This window comes from Aristolochia californica, unplaced genomic scaffold (genome assembly GCF_029961685.1).
Source record: "Aristolochia californica isolate CCGP_79_NKW_82.1479 unplaced genomic scaffold, dmAriCali1.0.hap1 SCAF_3, whole genome shotgun sequence".
NCBI classification, from domain to species: Eukaryota; Viridiplantae; Streptophyta; class Magnoliopsida; order Piperales; family Aristolochiaceae; genus Aristolochia; species Aristolochia californica.
In genome coordinates, this window is record NW_027181992.1 from 2,999,943 (window position 1) to 3,021,193 (window position 21,251).

General features: G+C 39.3%; 4 protein-coding genes and 1 pseudogene across 5 annotated transcripts; 4 read left to right on the forward strand and 1 right to left on the reverse strand.

The window, feature by feature from the left end:
* Positions 1–463: 463 nt before the first annotated feature.
* Positions 464–8,264, forward strand: LOC137960308 (uncharacterized). 2 transcript variants are annotated; one of them, XM_068807894.1, is made up of 7 exons: positions 464–661; positions 3,002–3,145; positions 4,610–5,482; positions 5,870–6,019; positions 7,158–7,249; positions 7,367–7,435; positions 7,722–8,264. In XM_068807894.1, the coding sequence occupies exons 2-7, from the start codon at positions 3,007–3,009 to the stop codon at positions 8,241–8,243; spliced, it is 1,845 nt and encodes a 614-aa protein (XP_068663995.1). In that variant the 5' UTR covers positions 464–661; positions 3,002–3,006; the 3' UTR covers positions 8,244–8,264. The 2 variants fall into 2 exon arrangements, with proteins under 2 accessions (XP_068663995.1, XP_068663996.1); XM_068807895.1 differs by having other exon boundaries at positions 7,759–8,074.
* A 754-nt stretch (positions 8,265–9,018) lies between these two features.
* Positions 9,019–9,612, forward strand: LOC137958589 (uncharacterized; annotated as a pseudogene).
* An 849-nt stretch (positions 9,613–10,461) lies between these two features.
* On the reverse strand, positions 10,462–11,331 carry LOC137958590 (protein MIZU-KUSSEI 1-like). Its single transcript, XM_068805653.1, has one exon. It carries the CDS (start codon positions 11,329–11,331, stop codon positions 10,462–10,464), a length of 870 nt encoding a protein of 289 aa, XP_068661754.1.
* Positions 11,332–12,235: 904 nt separating this feature from the next.
* On the forward strand, positions 12,236–16,958 carry LOC137959863 (eukaryotic translation initiation factor 3 subunit B-like). The gene is given in 12 exon segments (XM_068807264.1): positions 12,236–12,482; positions 12,485–12,506; positions 12,597–12,837; positions 13,257–13,403; positions 13,780–13,908; positions 14,200–14,328; positions 14,411–14,494; positions 14,586–14,710; positions 14,810–15,008; positions 15,100–15,632; positions 15,710–15,818; positions 16,311–16,958. Coding segments are annotated over 12 exon segments (2,163 nt in total). The 5' UTR covers positions 12,236–12,385; the 3' UTR covers positions 16,659–16,958.
* Positions 16,959–17,240: 282 nt separating this feature from the next.
* On the forward strand, positions 17,241–20,952 carry LOC137958839 (disease resistance protein RGA2-like). Its single transcript, XM_068806013.1, has one exon. It carries the CDS (start codon positions 17,377–17,379, stop codon positions 20,755–20,757), a length of 3,381 nt encoding a protein of 1,126 aa, XP_068662114.1. The 5' UTR covers positions 17,241–17,376; the 3' UTR covers positions 20,758–20,952.
* Positions 20,953–21,251: the final 299 nt, after the last annotated feature.

The following is a 21,251-nucleotide window of genomic DNA, read 5'->3' on the forward strand; positions in this document are numbered from 1 at the left end:
GTTGTTGATGTTTTGTTGAAGAACAAGTATGAAAGAATATTACATGACTCTCACAACGAGAATTTTAATAAAAAACTAATATAATGGAATATGGGAGTACTCTTATAGGAAAGAAGTCCTACAAAAGAGTCTCAGTTTAAAGGTGTTTCAATTATAATAATTTTTTATTTATATTCAGTTATTTAGCTATTCTAGTTTTGATCTTTTAATGTTTTACTTTAGGTGTAACTGGGATATAAGTTATTTTTCAGAAAAATCCATCGTAACCCTTGCAATCTTGGGTCAAGCTTCGTGCAGGCAAGACCACCCATCTTCTCATTGAGCATTAACCTTAGCATAAAAAAAAACGCATATTTATTTGAGTGTCCTTACTCATAAATTTCTGAAATTTGAAGCCTTCGCTTGAAAACGTAGTCATATTTAATTCTCGCACTTCGCAAGACGGATACCGGTACCGGTTTCGAACTATACATTTTTTAGCATCTGGCGACCAAAGAGAAAAAGAAGCCACAGAGGATATTTTTATCGTTGTGTGACAGCACACCCTATCTCTCGATACGTGAGGGAGCTGCTGAAACCCTAGGAAAGACGAACACCAAATTCGGCTACGTCCTTCAGAATTCTCGCAGTGTTGCCGGGGGACCTATCACCTAAGTTTCAGGTATTTCTCTTCTGCGGCCAATCTGTTTTACCCATGATCATGTTCATGTTCTACTTTCCACCTTTCCCTTATTCCGTTTTAGTCTGATTCGTTATTTTGAGTGCCGGTGTTGTATATCTCCTTTTTATGATTTCAATTCTTGGATTTTATTGTCGAAGTCTCTCATCTGTATGGTTTTCCCTGCGTAGAGGAGGTCATTTAATGCCTTAATCTGGTGCACTTCGACTTTTCATGAGAATTTTAGGGTTCAGATGCCATCGGATTTCTATTCTTATGAAAAATGGTTGTTTCTACCATACAGAGAGGTCAAAGTTGTGCGGTTCAATTTTTTGTTATCCCTCCCCGAAAAACACGGGAGTCGTGCTTTAGATATCAGTACTGTTAATTCAGCTTGTAGGGATTCTACAGTTTTCTGCATTCCAGATGTTGCTGTCTCTTCCAATGCTAGATTACATTTGGCAACAATAGATAGGGACTGGTATTTTCACCGCGACACTCCTTTACTCTGTTCTTTGACGTATTTTTCATTTCATTATAGCTGTTTCTTCAATTGAAATATTTTCTTGGGTAGTTCTCGTAAGATTACTTTCTTTCATTTCAATTTTTTGTTAGTTTAAAATTATTTTTATATTTCTTGTTGAACTCATGGAAGGTGTTAGTCTTTTTCTCGTTTATGATTTTTTCAAGACACTTATGGGAATATGCCTTTCATATTTTCCCAAAATTCACTCTATGGTTTCACATTTTGTTGAGTTGCTTCAGTAAATGCGCATTTTATGTATCAAGCGAATGCAGCTATAGCATCATGCAATTTGTCTTGCATGCGATAATGAGATGTTTATTCCATGGGGAGAATATAAGTCCATGTCATGACATCAACATTATTATCTTGGTCTTGCTGATTTGCTACCTTTTACCTTCTATCATCTGCACTGTTAATTTTGTGATACAAATCTTAGAAATTACAAAAAAAGAGCATTTGCTGAGTCCAATTAGACCAATGTCAGTTATATAAAACAGTTTCAGCTAAAGTTTTTTTAATATTTCATCTTTCATGGTACTAGTGGAGCTATTGATGTCAAAGTTTATGCTATTAAAGCAGCTTCCCTGAAAAATTTTGTTCGTCTTCCTTTATTGGATGCAAGCGCATTTTATCTTGGTCAGGCTTTTTGAGATCTTCTATGGGTTTTAAGTCATCTCTTGATGGGAACTTTTGAAGGATTAACCAAGCGTTGTCTCTTGCCTGAAACGAACTCTTGAATTTTTTTGTCCTAATTGTATTATTGTTGATGGCTTTGGGAAGCTGAACTTACCACTTATTTTTACCTTTGTGTGTTGAATTTATTTTCCATGTTATTGTTCCATTCTCTAATATGCTTAAGGACAGCTGCTTTACAAAAAAATATGCGAAGACACCTATATAGCTTTCCTAATAAGGTTGTGCTTGACTAAAGGAGACCATTCATTTTCTAATCAGTTTAATCAATCTTCTATTTTCGTTTTCTGACACATCTATGATCCTGTCTTAAATGTAGTAAATCTCCTGTTGAAAGGAATGTGCAATTCTTTTTAAATCACAACATTATTTAATTAAATCACTAAAAAGAGTACACCAAGAAAGGCAAGTGCTAGCAAACAAAGATGCTCAAGGTCACAGGGTGGCATGAAAGCACAACAAAGGACAGAAGAGGAATACAGTGAAAAAAGAAAAATACAATACAATGATCTGCAAAGTGGCTACCGCCAAGCAATCCTTTTAGGTCCCTTCACGAGCAAAGTCTGCTCTTCAGCTGCTAGAGGAAGGCAGTTGCTACCAAGTAAGAGAGATAAAGGGAGCAGTCACCACAGTTTTCTCTAAGAAATGCAGAGACTGCCTAGGGGGCTCTAGGTACAAGCAAACCAACAACAATCACCTTAACCCTGAACCCATGGAGGAAGGTGTAGAATATGACTTGTTATTTGTTTTTTATTAGATTGTGTCTTAATTTGGTTTTTATTTGGCTTGCAATCGTTCTATTTCAATTGACCCTGAAGCAGCTGTCTAATTTTTCATTGCAAGGCAAGTGTCTGTGGGTCAGGAAAAAGAAATCTATTTCATGTCCATATTTTATACATTCTTTATTTTAGTTACTAAATTTAGATATATTTTGAATATAGCAATTGATTATTGAATAGAAGGTTTCTTAAGCATGGTGGTTGGTTAAGAGATAAATGCAAAGAGTTTATAGTCATTTTTAAAAAATTTATCAGGCATTATATTGGTTATCCTTACAGTTTGAGGTGTCTGTTTTGATGTATTTTACCCGTTGAACTTATGCATAATAATGTTTTCATGCTCAGTTAAAATGGGAACCAGTTCGCCATCTCAGCTGCCTGATAATGTTGATATGAAGCCATCATTCCGGAAACTCTCTAATGATGCAGCTCAAAGGAAGTATCGCCGGCGCTCACCTGTTGGTGGGTCTGGTTCTTCTTCATCGAGCGGTTAGTACTTCTCTGTGCTTCACAAGATTGAATAATTTTGGTGAATAGGTGTTGCATGTGTTTGCTGCTTAAGCTTGGAATGTGTTTAAGGCTTTTTTTGCCTTGAGCTTCCGTATAATTCATGAAGGGTTCCTTTAACTATAAGGGGGAAGGAGAAATCGGTCCCAAAAAATCTCACTCAATTGTGAAGGAAGCAAAACTTAAACAACTAATTCGACATTAGTGAATGTTTAAATAATGATGAAGAAAGTTCCTAAACTGTAAATCTACATCATTAATTGATGTATTGCCTTGTATTTGAAAGCTAATTGTAGTTTGGCACTGATTGATTGTGAGTACACAGCTAGACAACACAGAGGTATTATGTCTATGACTGTTCCGTTTGTCCTTTCAAAACCTCTTGGTAATTGTGGCAAGGAGCAGCGATCTCTGTACAATTTCATGGCTTGAATTGAATTTATGTTGGAGTGGCTAAGATGGGATTGCAGTATTTTTTTTTCGTTTGGAGAAAGAGGTCATGGTACTGTCTATGACTGTTCTGTTTGTCCTTTCAAAACCTCCTGGTAATTGTGGTAGGAAGCAGTGATCTCTGTACAATTTCATGGCTCTAACTGAATTTTTGTTGGAGGGGCTAAGATGGGATTGCAGTATTATTTTTTGGTTGGAGAAAAAGGTCATGATACTGTCTATGACAGTTCTGTTTGTCCTTTCAAAACCTCCTGGTAATTGCGGTAAGGAGCAGTGGTCTCTGTACAATTTCATGGCTCCAACTGAATTTATGTTTGAGGGGCTAAGATGGGATTGCAGTATTATTTTTTCGTTTGGAGAAAGAGGTGATGGTACTGTTTGTTTGGAATTTTCATATGCAAATAGTTATCTTGCAATTTCCTCCAGTTCCAAAATTGTCAGTCTTTTTATGATGGTGAATAATAAGTTTGGGTGATAATATGTCTTCATTGCCCTTTGGTGCTTTTTTTATTGGCTTTTTTTCTATTGGGGTTTTGGGGGTTAGACTTTCAATTTCGCAGGGTATTTTTTTGCTGTGTGCTTAAGCCAACCTGGAGGGCATACATGAACATAAACATTTAAAATGTAACCTTTGCTCCTATTGTCATTTTTTGGTAAATAAGAGTAGCAAACTATGGCTGTGATCCTCTTTCAGTATTATGTACAATTGCATGTCAAGAAGTGGGTTTTTCCTTCTTGTGTGATGGAGAAACATGAAGTTTTGCTTATGAGTTTCCTGACTGATTTTGTCTCTCATATTATGCTGTCTTTTGTGCATTATGTTCCCTTTTCAGGGTGTCTTATATTTAGTTTTTTGAAAATTCTTTGTAGTATATTAAATCTTGCAGGTTGATTGTTTTCTAACAAACAAAAAGTGAAATAAAATCCCAGTTGGAACTGTATTTCTTCTCTTAGCTCAGTCTGAGAGTTCCATTCGGTGTCCTTGTATCCTGGCAGGTAGTCCAAGCCATGACCATGGCCATAGTCCAATTTTTCAGAAAGCAGAGTCCAGAAATATGTATGATGATCGACACAGAAGGAAGGAACATGGAAGGGATACAGAGCGGGATTCAAGCCGGTATCGTGGTGGAAAAGATAATGACTATTTCAGACATAAAGATAACAAGTCCTATGGGAGTTCCCACGACTACCGCAGGCATAATGATGATCACAATAAAAAATACAAGCATGCAGATGAAGATGACAGAAGTTACCACAGATCAGCCCCTCGTTCTGTACGAGAATCAAGGGGTGGGATGCGATCAGATCATGCAAAACATGAAAGTGATCATGATAAGTACAGAGAGCGCGGGCGTTTTTTGGACAAGTACACTCAAGAGAGCCCAGATGATGCAGGATATACAAGCAGGGATAAAGATAGAGAAACCACGGGTCTAGAGCGGGATAGGTATAGAGAAAGGGGTCGAGATGGTAAAAGGGATCATCGAAGAAACTCTGGAGATTATAAAAACAATCCCCCGTCGTCTTATGAAAATTCAAAAGGACATGCAAGAGAGTTGAGTTCAACTAGAGCTAGTGGTTTGCATCACTCAAAGGAAGCATATGGTACCTGCAAGAAGGAACCGGATGAGTGGAAAGAAGAGAAGAGGAAGTCAGAAGATAGGGAAAGGGATTCATACAAAGAGCGTCGTAATAGAGAAGTGGAGGAGCATTTGCAAGGGAACGATAAAAGTTTTGCCAAATCCAGGGAACGGGATGTGAAAAGTGAGCCTCATGATAAAAGTATTCATGTTAATGAAAATCTGGACTCTTCTGGAAAAAAAATAAAGTTGTTCCATGCAGAGATGACCACTCCTTGGGCCGAAGATGGTAAGACTGGAGAACCTTGTTTATGGTATTGCATATCATGGTCTGTCATACAGGTTCAGAAACCGTGTAACTATGTAACACCAGAGACATATGCTGTGGATAACATCTTAATCAATATAATCAATGACATATGCTAGTCTGTGCCACATTTTCTGTGGCTGGTCCACCATTATAATTATCATTATCATTCTTCTTCTCCTTCTTCTCAATCTTTTTCTTTTTGATCTAAGCCATCTACTATTATTTGTGTTGAATGACGTTTTTGTTGTTACCACCACCACCACCATCATCATCACTTGTACAACAATAGAAAATTGTTCATCATCTTCTTCTAAATGCATGATCTTTTCTCTGGTTAATCATTAACAAATACAGGCTCATTTGCAGCTGATGAAAAACCAGTATCCAGTTCCAAAGCAGTTCAGGATGGTAGTTCTAAAGTTACTGCTGGATCGCTTCATTCGTCTGCTAGTGGCACAGACACTGCTCATGATCTGAATGCTGCTAAAGTTGCCGCTATGAAAGCTGCTGAATTAGGTATGGATAAAGTCCTTCTGTTGTTGTAGGTATGTTTTGTGTCAGGCCGTTACATAGTTAATTTTTGTTTCCCTTGGTTCTTTTTTTCTGTTTCTCCTAATGCAGATAAATGTATGACATTTATGTTTGTTTAAATCTTTGGAGATGTGTTTCCATTGGAGGTATATGAGGATTTTTGTTCTAAATATAGTAAGTTAAAACTAGCTGAGCACTTGAAGGTCCCTTACAATCATCTTAGACAAAGCTGAAGCTGTAATATGGTTCATCTATAATGGCTCCTTGCAAGACATGGGCAGCACAACTTACAAGAAGAACACTTTTAGGTCGAAATTCACTGACATTTTTTTTTTAAGTACACCCTTCTACTGCCAAACACAGTCATGATCAATAGATTGGCAGCTGTTACATATTCATTTGCAGTATGATTGAAAAGAGAAAACTATGCTTTGTTGCATTTAGCAATCTAAATCATGAGCCAGGTCATTGAAAATATTGGTGAATGCACGTACTCTTCTTTGTGGTACCACAGCTTCAGATCAATCTTTGCTCTATGAATTGTTGCAAAACATAGAATGCCTGTATTTCATCTAGCAGCTGAAGTAGGTGTACTGGATAGTCAAATTCACAACTTTTGAAAGGGTTATTCACTGGGTCGGACATGCTTCAGGAAACTTTTTCTAGGGATGGTGGAATGCTGAAGTGCTAAATTTATGTAGTTGGGTTGGCTGAATCTCACCGTTGAGTTGGGAAACAAAGCTGAGGCCTCGTCATTGAACCATTCTATCACTTTTATCGCTCTTTTCCCTTTAAGATCAAGTTGCTTTTTTTGTCAAATGATGAAAACATGTGGATGTCCTTCAACGGAATCTTTTGTGCGTATTAAAGAATACATTAATGAACTGGGCCTAGTAATTGTCTGAGTAAAGACATCTGTCAGTAGTAACGGATTACATTCACTGTTTTGGTCACATTTTTTCGATTGGTGATGGTGATGGTGATGGTGATGGTGCAAGTCATTATTTTTTTCTAGTATAACAATGAATTGTTTACTGATTGCTATGTATCACTTATTATAAAAATAGTTTAAAAAAAAAGAACCTATCATGATGCTTCATTGACCTGAGTGTACAAAATGCAGTAAATAGAAACCTTGTAGGAGGTGGATTTCTCACAACTGATCAAAAGAAAAAGCTATTGTGGGGGAACAAAAAGAATGCATCTACAGAAGAGGTGTTCTCTTGCTGCACATCAGTTCCTATATTTTGATGGGTTACCTGCAAATCCGTTCTTACCTTTTCTTTGGCTTCTGTGCTTGTTCTTCTTTTTTTGTGGCTATAATTGTATCAGTCGGGAAATCGCTGGGATACGACTCTGTTTCCGGACCGGGAAAGACAGGAGAAGTTCAACAAACTCATGGTAATTCCTACTTGCATTTCTTCCTTTTAGATGCTTTGTTTAATATGAAATTTAAACTTGTGTCAATAAGAAATAGATCAACTGCTAATATCATTAAAAAGATAGCCAAAATAAGTATTAGCAAAGATACAAATCATGGAAGCAGAGAAGCCAGATTAAATATGATTTTTCTCCCGACAAGAAATATTCCATTGATAGGTAAATATCTCAGTGCCTTGTTGTTTCAGTTATAGCATATCATGAATTTTTACATTAGTATTTTTAACCCTTACTAACACTGTTTTAGAGTCTGAGGTTGCATTGGTGGCTATGGCCAATTGTAGGGTGTGAAAGGAGATCTCAACCCGGAACACAAGCCCAACGAGATGGATCCAGACAACCGCCTCCAAGCAGAGAAGCAGAATCAGCTCCAAATGGACTTGGAGAAACAGTATACTGCTGGACTCCGTCGAAGAGATGGCAGGACTGTTGGATTAGGCTTGTAAAGATCACCACCCTTTGGTTTCGGATTTCAACAAAGAATGGTCACATTTACCTACGCACAATTTTGTATAAAAATCTTGGTGTCTATGATGTTTCTCTCATGTCACTCATTCCATTGATATCCTGTCAAAAATATGGCCAGATTTTTTGCCTATTTTTAATCTTTCGAGTGGGAACTAGCATATCTCGTGCAGCTGGTCAGATATGGACAGACGCAATTCTCTTAGTGTTTACACTGATACTAGCACCTTTGCTTCATGCTTGCCTGCCTATGCCAAGTGATCATGTGGATGAACAACATTTACGTACTTTCTTCTCCAAGTGAAGTGTAGAGATTAGGTTTCCAATCCTATGGGGTTCTGTAAAAAGTCCTATGTGCATAAAGATAAGATTTAATTATCTCTGATCCAATTTGGTCAATCGCATTGTTAATATGCCTCACAAGCGCCAAGCAACTGGAGAATCTGATTTGAAGCAAATGAATTCCATCTTTAGTAAATTTTAACGTCTAATTAAGAATTTTTCAAGATATTCAAAGACCTTCAACATGGTATATTTTCTTGCAAGTCATCCTACCATTCGATCATTTGAAAGTAAATACATATTTTAGTAATTTTTACATTTTTTTTTTCATTTTCCCCTTAGCCAACCTGACTCGTTTGATCAGACTTGGAATTTCCAAACCATCCTTTCCGTTCTGAGTTGGAAAACCATGATGCTGTTTTCATATTTAGAACCAATGAAAGTCGCTTGATTGGAAAAGTGTGAGAACTCTGATAGTCTCTGGAATGTTTAGAACCAATGAGAGTTTCTCGATTGGAAGAGTATCTGTCCTCTTATAATTTCCATCTTTAATCTCTGTTTCATCGTGAAAAAAAGAAGGCTATCTATCATAAATAGAAAACGCGTCAAAGTGGGATAAGGTGATGCAGAATGAGAATTTGAAAAGCATAGTTCTAAGAGAAATAAGCTTCCAGAGAGCATTTATAATTATTTTCCTACAACCAATTCCAAAACACAACAATCGCACTCCATCACTACTACTACCAGAGGATCTTTTTTTTTTTTTTTCAAGCGAGTATTCAATCGAGTGAGAAATAATGGCAGAAAGAAAACTATTAGACAAGTACTATGATCTTGACATCGATCCTCTCATGTTTCCCAAACGCCGACTGCCCAACAACAACAAGATGAAAGTCTGCTTGATGCTCTTGATGAGTATCAGATGCAGCACCTGCGACAACTACATATACGAAGGCACCAAGTTTAATTACCACAAATAAGACATCGTTGGGTAAACTTATCTGGGTATTCAGATTTTCAGGTTCTATTTCTAATGCACAAGATGCTCCTTCAAGATCACGATGACCACAGATCCACAGAATTCGGATTACATCATTGAATCGGGGGCTGCCCACAACGACGAGTCTTGGTATGCTTGGGAAGAAGAAGAGGCCACAGAAAGACGTCGAAGAGAAGGGAAAGAGACAGGGAACACAATGAAAGCACTGGAGAATAGATCTACAAACTTGCTGACATAGATATTTATCAACACCACCCTGGATGAACTCAAGTCATTGAAGTCTAGACATGCAGGTTTGAACGTTGAGATGATGCTCGAGGCCATGCATAGGAAAGCTCAAGAAAGGGAGAAAAGAATCAAAAGTCTAGACAGCCTCTTAAGAGTTCCCTGATATGGAAAATATTTTCCAAGGCTTTACCCTATAAATATGGGGATTGAAACTCTAGTGCAATATAGAGATTGAAACTTCTCAACAGAAGGTGAGCAAATAAACAAAGAATGGACTAAACGATTAAATGTAAATAACTAATAAAGATTCTTAATTAAGAACAGACGCAAAATTATGTATTGTTGCATCCAACACTCCAATCGTCTAATCTAAAATGTGCTCTCCTGCTACCAACATGTACATCAGAACAAAATAGACTGTAATTTTTGCTCCAGGCTCCGTTTAAACAGGAGAAAGAACATTTTTATCTGCATATGAAATAAAAAGAAAAAGAGAAAATGGCGCAGGAAACAATCTAGAGCTCTTAAAAAAACCTAGTTAATTTCTTTCAATGTTACATAAGTTGAACTAAGATGATGTAGTTAAGAAAAAAAGAGAAATAGGTGCATAGAAAACAATCTAGCTCTTCAAAAACCTTGTCAATTTCTTCCAGACTTACAAAAGTTGGTGTTAAGATCATGTCTGTGATTCTAATTGACAAAATCTTTAAGAGCCCGGGATTGCATTTGTACCTACGGCCATGAAAGATCCGACCATGGAGCACAGAAACGAGGAGGGAGAGCGTCGAATGGCTTTGTACAAGCAGGAACAATGCACAGTTTCAAACTGAGATCGCGAAGAGCAGACCAAAATTCGGGAATCATGAGTTGATTAAGCCAGCAGTAGCATTCAGCATGTTTTATGTTTCAAGGCTAATCATCCTCAGGCAGCGATTTTCTGTTTTTCTGCAACCAAATTCTGCCTAGAAACTTGGGCTTCTGTTGCATTTGCGTTTCGATCTTCTGTAAAGGTTCAAATTCTGACAAAGAATATGGTCAATTCAGGACCACTGTTGCCGTCGGGGTTCATCATGTAGTAAGTCTCAGAGTCCTTGGATCCCACTACCCGCTCAAAATGGGCTCTCATGTAGGTCAATTCCCCCTCCGCCGAATCATCTCCGTCGCTGGGGATGACGCCGGCGCCCACGGAGATGGCATGTAGCAGCTCCATCAAATTGATGTCCTCGTCGATGGGTACTCTTTTAGTCCCGTAGCCGGTCTTCCGGCCGTTGCAGTACATCGTCCAGAGCGGCTCGTCGACGAGTTGGGTCTTGCTAGCGTGCTTCTTCTCGCATTCCAGCGCAATCCTGACGAGGCCAGCCCCCATCTCTTGCAGAAGCTTGGTCGTTGGAATAGGGAGCTCGAGGAGGAGAATGGGAAGGCACCTGGACGACTCCTGAATGGCCAAACTGACCCTTCCCTTACGATAACCAAACAAGGTCCCCGTCATACGAACTCCACCTTGGATGTGCCCGTCGTGCCGGCTTCCGTTTATGGTCTGGGGGAGTTTGCAGGCGGGGCTGATGATGGGGAACGACCGGAAAGCTGTATGACAGATGCGGAAAAACCTGAACTTCGCCGTCCCCTTCTTCTTGGAGGACGGGTGGAGGAGCGACCGGGGTGGTGGAGGAGGAGGAGGCAGTTGGGTGGAGGATAAGGGGGGAGGAAGGCAGTGAGCGGGAGAAGGAGGAAACATGGGGATTGAAGCTGGGGACGGCAGCATCGGTGATCGAGCAGGAGTGCTGAGAGTTTGCCGAAGCAAGGGACTCAAGGGGGCAATAGAACTGGTGGGTCTCGCCCGTGTCTGGGATGGAGTGGAGCGGCCATTGAATCGTAGCCTCATGTTGGCATGCAGAGCCAGAGACCTGGGAGGGTCTTTTGAAGCAGAACACAACGTGGGTTGCACGTCAGAATAAAATTAAACAAAAACAATGTTCTCTTCGTCGTCCCCCCGCTGCCAAAAAAATCTCCTTTTCCCCTCCCTTAATATAACTCAGTTTCTCGAATCTGTGAGCAGTTACAAGAGCTTGTGATGAGAGGGGTTTGTCGAGGAACCGTCGAGGCGATTAGCTGGGAATGAGGTTACAGAAGACTTAAAACCCACAAACCAGGGCTTTTACTATACTTGAGACTCCTTATTTTAGAAGGAGTCTGTTATGTTTTTGACCGTTATTTTACACTGGAAAACAACGAAAAAACAAAAATTGAAACGAAACTGTCAAATTCCCTATTGGAAGGCTTCTAAGGCGTTGACTTCCAGAACAACAAGTCAAAAGGCTTCATAGCCTTGACTTGCGCAATTCGCATGTTTTTTTTTTTTTTTTTATATATATAAGAGGGGGTTGACATTACAAGATAATTTATGTTTATATGTCAACATTAAGCTATAATCTTCAATCATTAATAATAAATTAAAAAAATTAAATACTTAAAATGAAAATATAGTTCGAAATCCTCTTACATACTGTTTTGGATTTTAGTAGAATTAAAAATTAAAATTTGAATTAAGAATATTTTATAATTTCAATCTGGCAAAATGATTAATATTTACCAGTAATTTTAATCCAACTTCTGGAACCTAAACACGTACCCAATGCTATCTAAACAACTGACCTCTTATGTGCGAAAATTATTAGTTAACCCATGATCGAGCTGTACGAAGCACGGTCACACGGCTGGCTAGTTGCTAACATGCTACTAGTATTCGATTCGATCATTCGAACATGGGATCACGGGCCGACCCGGTTTCCAGCCCTTTGTAGTACCGCCGTACACTTCGTTAGGGTTTTGGCGCAGAAAACTCTAGAGGATTTACGATTCTTCTCTCTCTGCTTCGCGAAAAGGTCACCACGACGGCATCCACGCTCTTCGTCGCCCTGTAGAGTCCTTCTCTGAAGATGACGCAGGTCATCTCAATGGCCGACATCGAAGCTACGGCTGATCGTCTGGGGATTGACCTGTCTGGAGTCAATTTGGACTCGATCCATCTCCCGCCTGTGAAGATTTCGGCATCAAAAGGTACTGAAATCTTAACTCTCAACTATCAAACTGCCTTTTTTTTGGCTCCACTCCTCCCCCAATCTTATGTTTTACCTTTTTTTTCTGCAGTGATGATGACCAGGACTTACTTGAAACAGATAATATTGAATTTGAGGCTGGATATGGTAATGTTATCATCGTGGACAATCTCCCTGTAGTTGCTCCGGAGAAATTCGAGAAGCTGGAAGGAGTCGTACGTAAAATCTATAGTCAGATTGGGGTGATAAAAGAAGATGGACTCTGGATGCCTGTGAATCCTGACACTCAGAAAACGTTGGGTTATTGTTTCATTGTATACAATACTCCTCAAGTAAGTAGTTTTTTTCTTTCTTCGAGTTCTCTACTTTTGGGCCGTGGTGGTGGGTACTCCCATCTTTCAGTGTGCAAAAATTATGTGGCTTTCACTATTGAATGATTTTGAATACTTGGTCCAAATATTTTTACCTGATTACATTTTTAGCTGTTTTATTCGTGCAAAGAAATGCTTTTATTTCCTCACTTTTACTTTACCCGATGTTTGTGAGATTGTGGCAATGGAATTTGGCGGTTTATATTTCAATGATTTCACTAAAGTTATGAGTTTTCAGTAGCATCTCTTCATTGCACGTATGATGCGTAGTCTTCTCCTTTCACATGATGGATATTTGCATAAAATTTTCTAGAGTTGGCCTACCAAACCCACTGGATAAGTTCACCTGAATGGTCTTTCTTTTTTTTTTAATGTAATAGGAAGCAGAACTTGCAAAGGAGAAGACTAATGGGTACAAGCTGGACAAAGCACATATATTTGCTGTGAATATGTTTGATGACTTTGAGAAGTACATGAAAGTTGCTGATCAGTGGACTCCAGCCGAGATTAAGCCATACACTCCTGGGGTATGTATTACTCTCTGCACCTTCTTTTTATTAGAATAGTTGCACTTCTATTTGCCATAGAGGAAATGTCTGTGAAGCTTGAGAAAAAAATACTGTGGATTCAGATTTTCTAGGATATCTTATTCAATTATTTTGGACCTTTTCTGATTCCAAAATCCTCTTCAACAAAACTTTACTTGGATGAATGCTTTGAGTGTAAGTCTTGTCATTGCTATGCTCCTGGGTCTTATGATACCATCTACTAGCATGATCCTTGTCAAAGCAATGTTTGTGTGCAAGTTCTGTTGCTAATGGTGTTGTAATACCACCAAAATTCATCTTATAGTATCAATTTGCCATCATTGTCACTCAATTAAACAATTACACCTTGTTTCAGGAAAATCTGCAGCACTGGCTTACTGATGAAAAAGCTAGAGACCAGTTTGTCATTCGTGCCGGTAGTGATACAGAAGTTCTCTGGAACGATGCTAGGCACTTGAAGCCTGAGCTTGTTTATCGCCGTACCGTATGTGAATGTCAATTTTCTCTTCTTTCCATTGCTAGAGCACTAAGATTTTCTTTTCTTTACTTATTCATTCCTATTGTCCTGCTTCTAAAAAAGTCATGTTTAACTGGAGATTTTTATATCCTACCACTCAGAGAAGATAGAGCAGTCTGTGGTGATTATATCCCACCCGTGTCAGAATTCATTCTTGAGTTCTTTTTATTTACATGTATTTCTTTTCTTTATTTGGATGTTCACATCTTCTTATTGAAGTGAGCTCATGAAGACTTGATTGTTATGTTTGGTTGACAGTACTGGACTGAGAGCTTTGTCCAATGGTCTCCTCTAGGAACATATTTGGCTACAGTTCATCGGCAGGGTGCAGCTGTCTGGGGAGGTGCTACCACATTCAATCGCCTTATGCGATATGCTCACCCCCAGGTTGTCAATCTGTCCACAAGTTTCCTTAATTAACTTGTTTGCTTTTGTTCATCTAATGTCAATTTTTTTAATACAATTACAGGTTAAGCTCATTGATTTCTCTCCTGGTGAGAAATACTTGGTAACATATAGCAGCCATGAACCAAGCAACCCGCGTGATACACATGTGAGCAATTGCTATCTGAGTGTACAAGTGTGTCATTAGTTGACCCTCATCATCTGTCTCTAATCTAAAAGATATTTTCTTATCTTTCTAGAGGGTTGTTCTGAATATATTTGATGTGAGGACTGGAAAAGTGATGCGAGATTTTAAAGGAAATGCTGATGAATTTGCAATCGGTGGGACTGGTGGTGTTTCTGGAGTGTCATGGCCAGTTTTCAGGTGTGACTGTGCTTCCATTGGGAACGTGTTGCATTGGACTTGTGTAGTTGCAGACCCTGTACTGGATCCTTAGCAATTTTTGATGTTTTGACTTCACAGATGGAGTGGTGGAAAGGATGACAAGTACTTCACAAGGATTGGCAAGAATGTCGTCTCTGTTTATGAAACAGAGACTTTTACTCTTATTGACAAAAAGTCTATAAAGGTGGAAAATGTGCTAGACTTCAGCTGGTCCCCAACTGATCCCATACTTGCTCTTTTTGTTCCAGAATTAGGTGGTGGAAACCAGCCAGCAAGAGTGAGTTTAAGACGTTCAAGTTGAAGCGGTTTTATTCTCGGAATGAAACTTTCCTCTTTTTTATACATGAATTTGATTTTTTTCCCCTCAGGTGAGTCTTATACAAATTCCTGGCAAAGAGGAATTAAGGCAGAAAAATCTTTTCAGTGTTAGTGACTGTAAAATGTACTGGCAAAGCAATGGAGATTACCTAGCTGTGAAGGTTGACCGTTATACCAAGACGAAAAAGAGTACATATACTGGCTTTGAGCTCTTCCGGATCAAAGAACGAGATATCCCAATTGAGGTCTTGGAGCTTGAGAATAAGAATGATAAAATTGTTGCCTTTGCTTGGGAACCCAAGGGCCACAGATTTGCTGTTATCCATGGAGATAGCCCAAGGCCTGACATAAGCTTCTACTCAATGAAAACTGCCCACAACACAGGTCGTGTTCAGAAGCTCATGACTCTGAAAGGCAAGCAAGCTAATGCTCTTTATTGGTCTCCAGTTGGCCGATTTATTGTTCTGGCTGGATTGAAAGGTTTCAATGGGCAGTTAGAGTTCTATAATGTAGACGAGTTGGAGACTATGGCCACTGGTGAGCATTTCATGGCAACTGATATTGAGTGGGACCCTACTGGAAGGTAATTATTTGCTTGTGCATTATTATCTTCTTTTGAATTTAGGAAGTTTGAAGTGAATTGACTCTTTGGACGTTCAGGTATGTTGCAACCTCCGTTACTTCTGTGCACGAGATGGAAAATGGGTTCCATATTTGGTCCTTCAATGGCAAACTGCTGTACAGAATACCAAGAGATCATTTTTTCCAGGTAAAATGTTTATGAAAAATGATGTTATGAAGCAACATTCTAATCATGTACTGTGTGCATATGACTGTGCATAATAGATGATATCTTAAAACCCCTCTCTGGTTCTTGGATATGTCTGAAAAACTTCACATTAGGATGCGGTGGATAAGAACATATGTATTTTGTCTACTGGGAATTTCAAAATTTATCAAGTTTTTGTTATGAATGTGATCTTCATGTCTAAATAAAGGATTTAGTTCATGATATAATGTTATCTATCACCATCTTTATAACCTTATTTTGGAATGAGAGCGTGATAAGTGGTAGCGTCAAGATTTATGTAATGTGGAAAATGGTTGAAGTTTAGGAATAATACCAGTGTCCCACAAGAATCTGTAGTTGGTTGGATTTGTCTCGAAAAACCATTTTTTCTGATCATTCTCTGAGTTTCTGCGCATTCAGCTTTCTTATCAGATTATATATATTTCTTTTGCTCTTGTTGACGATGAACAGTTTCTATGGCGTCCAAGACCACCCTCATTCTTGAGTCCTGAGAAGGAGGAAGAAATAGCAAAGAATCTCAAGAAGTACAGTAAGAAGTATGAGGCAGAGGATCAGGATGTTTCGTTGCTTCTGAGCGAGCAGGATCGTGAGAAGAGGAAGATGGTCCAGGAAGAATGGGACAGATGGGTGAAGGAATGGAAGAGACTACACGAGGAAGAGAAGGGTGAGAGACAGAAGTTGAGGGATGGCGAGGTTAGTGATGAGGAGGAAGAATACGAGGCCAAAGAAGTGGAAGTAGAGGAAATTTTAGATGTCACAGAAGAGGTGGTCTCGTATGAATTTGAGCAGGTAGAGTGAGAAAAGAAAATGAATGGCTTTCCTTCCACTTTTTTTTTTTTTTTAATTCTGTTGTTAGATGTACAATCTGACTCCCAAATTTTGCGGGAATTTGTTGCTGGGTATGAAATGAGTATGTATTTATATTTCCAGCCATGTTATGCCCGTTACAATTATTAGTTTGATCTGATGTAAGAAGTCCGAATTTACCCATGGCTTTTAGAGTTCAGTGATGGCTTGTAACAAATTTTCATTTTTTTTTTGTCAGTTTATACTTAACATGTTGTGTGGCCCTTGATAATGGCGGGCACAATTTTGGTACATGTTGTAACATTTAACACATATTAGAGACACTAGGGATGTCACGGGTTAGTGGGACTGTCATGAATCGTCATGGGAGCAACGTAATGTTCATATAACTATAAGGTTGTGCACATCACAGCCATGAATCACTTCCTAATGACTACACCCTTAGTTTATCCCTAACAGTAGATTTGAGATGTATTAGGAGGGGTCTTGGCATTTGGAGGCACATCTGTAGAGAAAAGTCCCCGTCGTAAGCAGCACATCTGGCCGAGTCTGACCGTTGACTCTTCCCCTCGCCAAGACACTTTACTCTTTCTACTCTATTCACGTACTTTGAAGGCATCTTTTGGAGACAGAAGAAAGAAGAAGAAGAACCTGATTGTAGCCCCGCGACGAGTTGCATAGCATCACACATTTCCGATAGCAAGTGAAGATGGTAGAGCCTCTTTGTCAGCTTGTTTTGGAGAATTTGAATTCTCTGATCCAAAACGAGATCGGTCTAATTTGGAATTTCAAGACGGAGTTTATGAATCTTTCGAGCATGTTTACAACCGTACGAGATGTTCTTGAGGATGCGGAGGACAGAGGTGTGAAGGATAAGGTGGTGAGAAACTGGCTCGCAAAGCTGAAGGAGGTGACCTACGAAGTGGACGATGTTTTAGACGAATGTGCAGCGGAACCCCTGTCAGGGTTCACGTGGAAAGGAAGCATTTGTATCAATCAGGTACGCAAACCCTTCATGTTTCTTTCTTGTTTCAAGCGTGTTATATTTCGCCATAACATGGGCCGCAGGATAGAGGAAATCAACGCGAGATTGGAGGCACTTGCAGGGGAGAGGTCTAAGTTCCATTTCAGAGAGGAAGGTCTGAAAAAGGCACTTGATAGTGAAGAGATGATACCCACGGATTCTTTAGTTACTGAATCACAAATATATGGAAGGGATGAGGATAAAAGGAATATTGTGGAATTACTGCTAAATGTCGCCAGTAATCAGGAACATTTGTTGGTCATCCCAATAGTTGGCATGGGTGGTCTCGGGAAGACGACCCTTACTCAATTGGCTTATAATGACGTAAGTGTGATGCATCATTTTAGCTTGAGACTGTGGGTTTCTGTTTCTCAAGATTTTGGGTTGACAAGGCTTGTGAAAGCAATTATTGAATCTACAGGTGAAAAGGCTCATCAGCCGAATGAGTTTGATCCCCTGCAAAATTGCCTCCGGGAACTGATCAGGGGCAAAAGATTTTTGCTAGTGCTAGATGATGTTTGGAACGAATATCAGGAGAAGTGGGAGAGATTGAAACAAATCATAGCATGTGGAGGAAAAGGAAGTTCTGTTATAGTCACTACTCAGAGTGAAAGAGTTGCAACAATAATGAGCACACTCCCTGAATACTACACATTGACAGGGTTATCTGTGGACGATTGTTGGTCTTTGTTCAGGAGAAGAGCACTTGGGGACGGAAGAATAGAAGAACGCCCCAAGTTGGTTGCAATTGGAAAGGAGATTGTTAAGAAGTGTGGAGGACTTCCATTGGCAGCAAAGGCCCTAGGAAGCCTAATGCGCTTTAAAAGTGTTGACAGAGAGTGGGAGACAATTAGAGACAGTGAAATATGGGATTTACCTGAAGATGAAAATGGAGTTGCAATATTACCAGCTTTGATGTTAAGCTACCGTCAGTTATCATCACTTCTAAAGCAATGCTTTGTTTATTGCTCCGTGTTCCCCAAAGGTTATGAAATTGAAAAGGAAAAATTGATTCGTCTGTGGGTAGCCAATGGTTTTGTGCCATACACAAGAAGAGTAGAGTTGGAGGATACTGGAAATGAAGTTTTCAATGGTTTAGTGTGGAGATCATTCTTCCAAGACTTGAAAAAAGATGCAGATGGTAACATAATAAAGTGCAAGATGCATGATCTTGTGCATGATCTTGCACGATCACTTGTTGGTGATGAATGTTTCAACCTTACAGATGATTTTACAGAAAACATTCCAAGGAAGGCTCGACATTTCTTCTGGAACCCAGGGTCATCATCAACCATTGCAGGGAGATTATGTGAAGCCAAATATTTGCGCACTTTACTCTTTGAAAATCGTCTAAATATCAACAAGGTTCCTGATGCCATCTTCAAACTCAAGTATTTAAGAGTGCTAGACCTTACTCATAGTAGCATAACAGAGTTGCCACCTTCCATTGGTGCTTTGAAACACTTGAGGTATCTCAATCTCTTGGGTTCTTCAATTGAAGCATTACCAACCTCAATCTGTAATTTAAGAAGATTGCAGACTCTGAATCTACGGCACTGTAACAAGCTCCAAAAGTTTCCCCAGGGCATGAGACATATGAGCAGTCTCAGACATCTTGATGTAATTGGATGCCAATCATTGACTTCCATGCCCAGTAGGATTGGTCAATTGAGTTGCCTTCAGACATTACCCATTTTTCTTGTAGGTAAAAATGATGGCGACAAGATAAGTGAGCTTAGTGATTTAAAACTTGGAGGAGAGCTACACGTCAGACACCTCGAGCGAGTGAGACATGCTGCAGATGCCAAAGATGCCAAGTTTCAAAATAAACAAAACCTCCGGTCATTGGTGTTATCATGGGAATATTTTGGTGACATGGGCATGCAGCAAAACAATGAAGAAGTGCTAGAAGGCCTCAAACCTCACATAAATTTAGAAGGCTTGCAGGTTAACAACTTTGGAGGAGCCAAATTTCCAGAATGGATGCAAAGCTTGTTTCTGCAAAACTTGTCCACATTGTCTCTACTTAACTGCAAGAGATGTGAAAATCTCCCACCACTTGGTTTGCTTCCCTCTCTTAAGTCCCTTTACCTAAAAGGAATGGATGCCCTAAAGTTAATTGATGGTGACTTCTATGGTAATGGTGTATCTAAGGGATTTCCATCGTTGGAAGAACTCTGGTTAGAAGAGATGCTTAATTTGGAAGAGTGGCAGGTTGTTGGAGGAAGAGAAGTATTCCCATGTCTCCACAAAGTGACAATCTACAAATGTCCAAAATTGAGGACCTTGCCGTTTCTTCCATTACTTTCCTCTCTCGACATTTTGTATCTCAATGAACTGACTTCTTTTCCTGAAGGTTTGCTATGTAATGTTGGTCCTGTCAAATCATTAGATATTGGACGGTGCCCCAAACTTCAGAGGCTACCTGGAGATATAGAAAATCTTGTATCTCTCAAGTCATTGAAGATTTGGTATTGTGAAGATCTTCTAACTTTACCAGATGGGTTGAAAAATCTCACCTGCCTTGAGAGACTGGAACTCAGAGGTTGCCGCAGCCTGACTACTTTGCCAGAAGAAGGGTTACGAGGATTGGTTTCTCTTCAACGTTTAACAATTTATAATTGTCAGAAGCTAACATCTTTGCCGAGTCAATTGCATGGTCTTGCCATGCTTCAGCATTTAGCGATAAAGATGTGCCCAAATTTTCATTGCCTCCCAGAAGGTATATCTCACCTCTCAGCTCTTCAAGTTTTGGAAATTTTGGATTTGGGGATGCTAGCGTCTTTGCCAGATGGCCTACAGCATCTATCAGAACTTCAGCGGCTCGAAATTGCTAGCTGTCCATGTCTTGTGGCCTTACCAAACTGGATTGGGAGCCTGACATCTCTTCAATATTTGTCCCTTCAATCCTGTAATAGCCTGACATCCTTGCCGGAGGGAATGCAGCATTTGACCAATCTCCAAAATCTCACTATTAGAAGATGCCCCGAATTAGCTAGAAGATGCAAGGAGGGAGGTGATGACTGGCACAAGGTTGCACATATCCCATTTATATCCATCCAATAAGTGAAAGGTCTTGGATTTCATAAATTTGTCCATCGAATAAGTGAAGGGTCTCGAATTTCATCAATTGATCTCTCTATATCCATCCATTAAGTGAATGGTCTTGGATGTCATAAGTTGGTTTTCATTTTCTAATTTTAGGTGTGCTATGATATTTCTTCCACTAATCCTTTCTGACAATCACCTGTTCAATGCTAGAGTGAGACTACTTCACAAAGGGCATTCTGCAGTAGTAGATGAAGGTTCCACAGATACTTGCCTTTTTTACGTCCAACTTCAGGGTGGCTGTTACCGGTAGTCCCACTTCATCCATCACTTATGATACATGGCAATGATTAGTGTTAGGAATTAGATGCCCTAATTGAAAACTAACGAGAGTCATAATATCGTAGAAGAAGATAAAACAAATATGAAAAAACACGAGATTTATACAAGTTTGTTTCAAAGTGAGATTATGTTCTGTCTTTTGTTATTACAGTAATTTATTATAAAGATAA